We start from the raw sequence: 7,724 nt of genomic DNA, 5'->3' as shown, positions 1-7,724 counted from the left end.
TGTTTTCGCCTTTTTTTTTTGTTCTTCGCCCGCCGTCTTGGGGCTCCGTCCCCCGCGGGGGGGGCTGGGCCGTTTTTCGTGGGACCGGCCGCCGTCTACCGCGGGTTCCGGCGCGGGGGGAGGAGGGTGGTCGCTGGAAGCCTCTGCCGCTTGTCCCTTTCCTTTTCTTTGCTGCTTCTCTCTTTTTTTTTGTTGCTCTTGCTATTTCTCTTTCTTTCTCGTCGTCGTTGTTGTTATGTTTTTTCTTTTGAAGGTTATGAGAAGGGTGCGCCGTGTTTATGTAGTTTTGCCTCATCTTCCTCCGATTTTGTGTTTGAGGCGCTACTTAGTGGAGGATGGGAAGGAAAATGATGAAAACGGTCAGGAGCCTGATTCTCTTAGTAAACTAAGAGAAGTTGATCCTTTCCGTGTAGGATACAACATGGGAATGCAAAGCGTTCATCTAGAAGCTATTCGAATGAAGTTGACAGATAATTTGGAGCTCTTTAAGTCGCATTTCCATGCACTTACCGATATACTGAAGTCAAATCAAGATCAAGTTCGACAACTCCATGAACAATGTAACAAGGCGATTCTTCATGAGCTGAATGAGTCCAATACCCAACTTTTTTCACAACGTTCCGAGTTCGAACGACAATTGAAAAAGTTGGAGGAGTCGTTAAAAAGTAATATTGAAGACAAGGTAGTTGGACTTCAGGCACACATTGATGATCGTTTTGAAAATTTGAAGGACGTGATAAAACTGGGCTTTGCAGTACTTATTTTTCTAAATCTATGGATGTTTTACACAATATCACAAAATCATCGCCAATATATGAATGCTCAAACGACACATGCTTTAGCTTATTTGCCTTATCAAGGTAAGAAGTAAAGAGTATTTTATATTGGAAACAGTAGTGAATTTCCTTTATTCATCTCTATGTTAATAATAATAATAATAATAATAATAATAATAATAATAATAATAATAACATTGCTGTTATTTGCGTTATTGTTTTTATTGTTATTATTATTGCTATTAATAGTAATCATGTGTTCTTCTTTTTTTACTTTTTTTTACACTGTTATATGCATATATAGATGAACGTGATCTGCGCTTATTCATTCTTACTTAGTTTTCGTGCTGAGTTTGGGCTTAATTGCGTGCAAAATTATTCTGCGTAATTTTGAGGTTTTCAGGATGGTTGCTCCAGCTTAATTGTTTTTTGTTTTTTTTTTGCTGTCCTTGATCGTTATAGCTTGTTTTTAAATTTGTCTATTTGCTTTTCTTTTTTTTCCTCCTTTCTTCTTTTTTTCATTTGTGTTTTGCTTTTTTTTTGTGTTTAGATGAATGAATATTCCAATAGCGTCATGCTCCCAGCAAAGGGCCGTGGGAATACAAAACATTCTATGTTTATGCACAGTAGATGAAAATAGGGTGTTGCTAGCTTGTTTGGGTACTACTGATTTATTTCTCTTATCTATTGATAACATGGCGATTGAAATCGAATGTATTTATGCGGTCAATTTAAGGACAGCAGCAAGAAAGCTGAGGTACGTTTCTGCAGGAGATGTGACTTTTATATTGAGCGACAGTAATCTCTATTCGGCCCGTTTGACGAAAGAATCAGTGAATTCAATTCAGGCGATATTTCCAGTGAGCGAAGGAGTAGTTGCAGACTTTGACGTTGTTATTATGAAGGAGGGTCTATGCATCTCCATATTGGAGGTATTTGACGTATCGGTTTTTCTTTATACCAAACATGGTAAATTTTTGCTTAATCGCTTTAAGGTGGGAAATATTACTGCATGTAACTGGGTAACATCAGATTGCTTGTGTTGCTCCGGAGAAAGTATGTTGCACATTTACGCTGCTGATGGTACGTATCTGCTTCCTTTAGGTTCAACTACAACACCAGCACATTATGCGATTCCCTTACTCGAGTATTTTTCAACAAGTGATATGATTCTATGTGCTAATAAAAGGAAAAAATTTGCTGTCCTTTTTGAAGACAGTACTTCGTATTTTGCTTATTATATGGTTTTATTTTCCCAGTTGGGCGAAGTCTTTACAGAATTGTTTCGATTTCCGGTTTTTAGTATTTCATTGCCTAGCTGTGTTTTTTCTGCTGGACCATGGCTCTGTGTTGGGGGTTCTTTTGGGTTAGAATTTTACGACTATAGAACTGGATCTTATGTCCAATCCTCATTAGAGACCGAATCATGTGGTGATTATTCTTTTGCAAATGTTTCTTTTGATGCCGCCCTTGTACCCAACGACAAACTCTACTCAAGACCAAGATTTGGTATGGTTGTTACTAAAAATGCGCTTTATGCATTGCGTTTGCGGTCAATTTTAGATATTGTTGATGAATTGAAAGATGATGCTGCGTTTCAAACGGGTTTGTTGGAAAGTTTAAAGAGTTTTGGTAAATCCGTTCAGGCGACAAATTTAGTGCGGTCTCACTATCGGCATGACGCCATATCAATTTCCAATATGTTGTTTTCGGATTATGGTGCAATCTTGGCTGGCTTTCAGGTATCTCTATGGGAATGTAGACCAGGAAATAAAGATGTAAATAAAAGTAAAAAACGGAGTTCATTATGTGCTTTTTGTGGCTTGGAAGGATTATTTAGCTTGCAGTTTTACGACTGTGTATTATGTCACTCAACTGTTTGTAGAAAATGCTCCTATATACGAGATTTGCGTTTGTATGGATATTATACTATGAGTGGCAAAAGTGTGGTTTGTGCTGACTGTGATGGAAGGTGCGATCGTAACTTGTATAGGTTATTTATGGCACGTCGATATAAGCAAATTCTTTATTACATAGAAAACTACCCTGAACGATGCTACAAGTTAATTCTTTCTGAAGTTATTCCTTTCGTTCTGGATCAATGCTTTGGTGAGAAAAAGTTTGACCTTTGTGCAGAATTGGTTGAAAAATATATATCAAAGCATGATATTGTGTGGGACCAATGGATTTTTCGATTTGGCTTACAAAGACATATTGGATGCCTGGCCCGAGTTTACAACCCCAAGAACTCCGATGGAGCTTTAAATACAAGATTTTTACTTCAACTTGTAAAGTATGATAGTTATGAACTGGATATGCTATTACAACACTGGCCGCGTATGTTGTATAGTGCTGAAGTGATTTTATCTGGTATTCTCGCACGTCTTTACTTTAAGAAACAAGAAGCTTGTGGTGTACAAGCGTCATGCCAAACAACCAAGTTGACCTTCGTGGAATGGCAGAATGCTTTAAGCGAGCTTTATTTTGAGGATGACGTGATTCACTTACTTCGGGCCTATCTCCATATTTGTTTTCAAAATGAAAAATATATGGATGCAGCAAAAGGCTACATGGAGTATTTTGTTATGATGCTTCCTTTCACAAGAGATCAACGTCAACGAAGCTATGAAGTATTTGAAGGATATACCCTGCGTGCGCAGCCCTTTCGCGAATTTCCACCTCACAATCTTATTCATTTGTGGGATTTATTGACAAGCCATAATATACTTGAGGAATTTATTTGGTTGAAGGACTCTAGTGGCACGACTGTTTTTTTAACCCCACTTCTTATTTACTACCGTGAAGAATTTGGACGCTACCTGATTGATTCTCTTCATGCAGATTTTCTTGAAGAGATATTAAAATTTACTGCTCATGAATTGAAAGACCAGCCAGTCCAACTTTTACATGTCCTTGATGCCCTTACGAGAGTGTCACCTCTATCAACACGCTCATATCATGCACTTATGGCGGAGCTTTACGCGGAGCATGCACCAGAGAAACTATTGGCCTTTATTCAACATCCTCAGGTGGGTGGATTAAATTTGAAAAAAATTGCTGAAATTGTTGAAAAACAAAAGCTATTTCGAGAACTTGTTTATATTGTTGGTAAAACTGGGAATGATCTTGAGGCTGTTCGCATGGCTATTCGATGCATCAAAAGTGTCCCTCTTGCAATGGAATACATAAAGGATCACCCTGATGATACTCGTCTTTTGAACTTGGTTATGGCGAACGTGATTCAATCGCCCATTCTTATTGGTGACTTTTTAGACGCAGCGGGCGATTTTGCGGACATGAAATCATTTTTGCAATCCATTCCTTCACCAAATCGTCTTTATGTTCCTCATGGTGGCCCCCGCGTGAAGAGAGTGCTTCAAGGCAAATCGTGTCTTGAACGAATTTCGAAGTCTTCGTTAGATTCTATCTTGTTAGATACTCGCGTTTCACTTATTCGATTGCGACAACAAAAGTGCAGGGGGACGCGTTGTATACCAGGGAACTTTTGCAGTTCATGTGGTCAAACTATTTTAGGGGATTACATGGTAAATAGTACCGGAGCAGCCTTTCATACAGGTTGCGCTTCCCCCTTCTTTCTACAGTGCAAAAGGCATGAAAAATTAGTACGCCACCAGAATGGGAAGCCATGGATGAGTGAGGAGAGCGCCTCTAAAATGGATTACGTTGAGTATTATACATATAGATCTCTCGGTAGTTCTAATCCAATCAAATTGTTGCCAGAGGAAGAGATTTATCGAATACTTTCCTTTTTGTCCCCCCACGAACGAGAAGTTTGTCGGGTTGTGAGTCGTGAATTCCGAAGGTCAATTAAATCGTTTTACCTATTTGCCAAGAGAGAAGATGATAATGCCTTTAGTCGTTATTCTGCTCGGTTGGAAAGTGTGGGAGAGAAGAATTGCAGGTGTACCTTACACTTGGGAAAAGTATCTGTAGTTACTTCACTGAAAGGTGTACAACAACATCTTGGCGATGCCGTTTAGCTGGAGAGTTTCATATGTATATTGCTTTGATCGTATTTAATTCACGTGTGGCAAAGATGCAGCTAGAAGAAATAATAGTAACAATAATATAGCCAATAAGTGCATACGAAGGGTGTGAGCTTTCTTGCCGGTGTTGTGTTATTTTATTTTAGGTTTGTTTTCGTTTCCTCACTCCCCCTGTCTGTTTTTTTTTTTTTACTCCTCACTATGACAATGAGTTAGGAAACAGAAAAGAAAAAAAGTGAGGGAAACACACTTACAGGTCCAAAAAAAGAAACAAAAGAGAGAGATAGGGAGAGAGAGGGCAGCTGGGCGTGCGTGTGTGTGTGTGAAGCTTATTATTAATTACATTAAAACCCTATCGGGCAACATGCGTTACAGACACGTTGAAACCTCTACGCATGTACCCCGGTGGGAACAAAAGGAAGTCTCAGAGTTCTCGTTGTGTCGCCTTTTTCTGTTGCATTTTTTATTTCCTGTTGATGCCCGTGTCTTTTTGTGCGTGTGTGTGTGTGTGCCTTAGTACAGGTGAAGTTTGCCAGGCAAGACTGCGCTGTGCTAATGGGTCAACCTCAATCGACTGCTAGGGAGGAACCATACACGGAGGTGGTGCAAGGGAGGAAGGACGAGAACACGCCCACCTCTTCACAGGCCTTGCCTCCTTTAGCTTCCCCAAGTGATGGGTCTTTAACCGCACACGTTATGGCCTGCCCTGCACCGCGTCTACTGGGGTTTGCTCCTGGGGAAGAGGTACATTGTATTTTGCCAGAATCGCTTAGCGCAACAATTGCCAACGCCCTTCCATCGAGTTGCCGTTCGGTTGCTCCTCAAGAACCCCAATGGCACCTACTCTACAGTAGTCAGATTCATGGACGGTCGTTTCAAAAGCTTGTCCAAGGATTAGTAGACAAGGGTCCAACCTTGATTGTGATCAAGGCCCAGGATTCAGCAAATGTTTTTGGTGGCTTTTCTGTGGATTCTTGGCGGACAGTTGCCGCGCGAGAAAAACAAGACAAGAGTCGTTCTGCGGCTGCTCGACGTGCAGCCCGCGAAGGACATGGCACACAAGGCGTCACTCATCGACCTGTAAACCAAAATAAGGCTTTCTTTGGTGGCGAGGGCTGCTTCTTATTTACCGACAAGGATGGCGGTGTAATTTATCGCGCGAAGCCTTCTGTGAACTCAAATTTCATGTATTTTTTTGATTCGCATCCTCTTAGTGACAAAATTGGGATTGGCATGGGTGGAGAGCCCGGACATTTTGGTTGGTTTCTAGACCGTTGGCTAGAGCGAGGGGCTTGCCACGGTGTGCGTTGCGCCACTTTTGGCAACCCCCGTCTCACTGACGCGGAAGAGTGGCAGATTGACGTCGTGGAAGCCTACGCGGTGCTACCGAATATCGTTGAGGCGCTTTCAAAAGCACCTCAAGCAACGGTTGAGGATGAGTCTTGCTTGAAGAAGCACACCAACGACGCAGACAAGGTGTTACTCCAGCTTTCTGGGTTTCACACATTTGACTGTCAGGAGCGACCGGAGTGCTGAAAAGAAGCTTTTTTTTTTTTGTTGTGTGTGTGTGTTGTTGTCGTTTTGGGAGGTGCTGAGGAAGCTACAGCCAAAGATGTTGAGAGAAGACTGCGAGCGGGAAAAAGAGTGTAAGCCAGCGTTATTCACTGCCAGTGGTGATGTGGTGTTGACCACGTGTCGAGGACGCACTGCTAAAAGTAAATGTAGGAGTGAATGAGCATGCGGGCGATCACTTGGGAGGGAGATGAGGAGAATAAGGGTGCATAATGTGAATGTAGCCCAGTTTTTCGTTTTAGTTTTATTATTTTTTAGAGGCCAAGTAAAAGGCGCGCCGCTGGATGGGGCTCAGCAGGGAATAGCGCTTCGTTGTTGATCTGTACTCTTGGTCTATGACTTGATCTCCCTTCTGAGGGAGACCGCGCTGAAGGGCAACGTGTGCAGTTCCTTCTGCCCCTGCTACTCCCCGCGCGAAGGGGGGCGGCGGTTGCGGGCCCCTAACGACTACCACTCGGTGGGCGGATCCCGGGCTTTGTGTTATCATGCCATGGGCTGTTTCCACACATTAAAAAAAAAAGTATACGCGTGTTGGTTGGATTTTTTGAGGGTAGAGAAGGCTGGCCAAATTGAGACAAGCTGTGGGTGTTCATTCCTTTTTTTTTATTGCCCGCATTGTGGAAGCATTGGGAAGGGCCTGAGCAAGCTGGTGGTTTTTTTTTTTTTGGACGGTATCCGTGCGCATGATTGCGTCCCCAATGAAGAAGGCATTGTGGCTGGCGTTGGGTTGGCGCGTTACCTCGGCGGAGTTGCTTCTGTCCTTTGCCTGACTGTGCGTTCCTTCGCGCGGCACTGGCTGCTCGTGACGGAGCGTGCTTTCTCCTGGCGGTGGTCGTTTCTGTGCGTGTCTGTGTGTAATGACCACACACTCTCGCTCTCTCCCCGTTCTGTTTCCTCTTTTCTAGGCTTTTTGAGCGGCGACCGTGAAGTTGCTCTTTCCTGTGCAGGCCCAAAATGGGCTACAGTACGGGTTTGCTGGATTGCTTCAGTGACTGTGGCACCTGCTGTGATGTGTGCTTCTGTTTTTCATGCAACCTCAGTCGCCAGTGCAATGCCGCTGACGGCACGCCCAACGACTGTGGTTGCTGCTTCTGCATAGGGGCGTGCATCTTCCCCACTCTTTCGGCATGCATCCTTCGTCAGAAGGTCACGTCGAAGTACAGTCTGGGGGAGGGTGCGTGCTGTGCCTGCCTGGCCGGTTGCTGCTGCACGGGATGCTCAGTGTGCCAGACGCACCGCGAGCTTACGCTGCATGGTGCGAATCCTGGTGGCTGCTGTTGCCAACCGCACGCTACTGCTATGCAGTAGAGGAGCGCTGCCGTTGATGTGGCCGGCGACGTTTGGTCTGGAAGCATGTATGCATCCCATT

The 7,724-nt window shown here is 43.4% G+C and overlaps 4 protein-coding genes across 4 annotated transcripts, besides 8 other annotated features; all 4 read left to right on the top strand.

The window, feature by feature from the left end:
- Positions 1 to 157: 157 nt before the first annotated feature.
- Positions 158 to 249: a sequence feature (A-rich).
- A 7-nt stretch (positions 250 to 256) lies between these two features.
- Positions 257 to 871, top strand: Tco025E_08372 (uncharacterized protein; the record flags this gene model as incomplete). Its single annotated transcript, XM_029375222.1, has 1 exon — positions 257 to 871. The coding sequence occupies one exon, from the start codon at positions 257 to 259 to the stop codon at positions 869 to 871; it is 615 nt and encodes a 204-aa protein (XP_029224674.1).
- Positions 872 to 923: 52 nt separating this feature from the next.
- Positions 924 to 971: a microsatellite.
- Positions 972 to 988: 17 nt separating this feature from the next.
- Positions 989 to 1,059: a microsatellite.
- A 139-nt stretch (positions 1,060 to 1,198) lies between these two features.
- Positions 1,199 to 1,314: a sequence feature (A-rich).
- A 1,393-nt stretch (positions 1,315 to 2,707) lies between these two features.
- On the top strand, positions 2,708 to 4,777 carry Tco025E_08371 (putative vacuolar protein sorting-associated protein 41; the record flags this gene model as incomplete). Its single annotated transcript, XM_029375221.1, has 1 exon — positions 2,708 to 4,777. One exon carries the CDS (start codon positions 2,708 to 2,710, stop codon positions 4,775 to 4,777), a length of 2,070 nt encoding a protein of 689 aa, XP_029224673.1.
- A 130-nt stretch (positions 4,778 to 4,907) lies between these two features.
- Positions 4,908 to 4,943: a sequence feature (A-rich).
- Positions 4,944 to 5,058: 115 nt separating this feature from the next.
- Positions 5,059 to 5,080: a microsatellite.
- A 185-nt stretch (positions 5,081 to 5,265) lies between these two features.
- Positions 5,266 to 5,294: a microsatellite.
- Positions 5,295 to 5,479: 185 nt separating this feature from the next.
- Positions 5,480 to 6,319, top strand: Tco025E_08370 (PIF1 helicase-like protein; the record flags this gene model as incomplete). Its single annotated transcript, XM_029375220.1, has 1 exon — positions 5,480 to 6,319. One exon carries the CDS (start codon positions 5,480 to 5,482, stop codon positions 6,317 to 6,319), a length of 840 nt encoding a protein of 279 aa, XP_029224672.1.
- A 9-nt stretch (positions 6,320 to 6,328) lies between these two features.
- Positions 6,329 to 6,367: a microsatellite.
- Positions 6,368 to 7,309: 942 nt separating this feature from the next.
- Tco025E_08369 (uncharacterized protein) lies at positions 7,310 to 7,663 on the top strand (the record flags this gene model as incomplete). The annotated part of the gene is made up of 1 exon (XM_029375219.1): positions 7,310 to 7,663. The coding sequence occupies one exon, from the start codon at positions 7,310 to 7,312 to the stop codon at positions 7,661 to 7,663; it is 354 nt and encodes a 117-aa protein (XP_029224671.1).
- Positions 7,664 to 7,724: the final 61 nt, after the last annotated feature.

The sequence above is a fragment of the Trypanosoma conorhini genome (genome assembly GCF_003719485.1).
Source record: "Trypanosoma conorhini strain 025E chromosome Unknown Tco_14.4_contig_00764, whole genome shotgun sequence".
NCBI classification, from domain to species: Eukaryota; Euglenozoa; class Kinetoplastea; order Trypanosomatida; family Trypanosomatidae; genus Trypanosoma; species Trypanosoma conorhini.
Note: the sequence above shows the minus strand (reverse complement) of the source record. Positions and strands in the feature narration are given on the sequence as shown.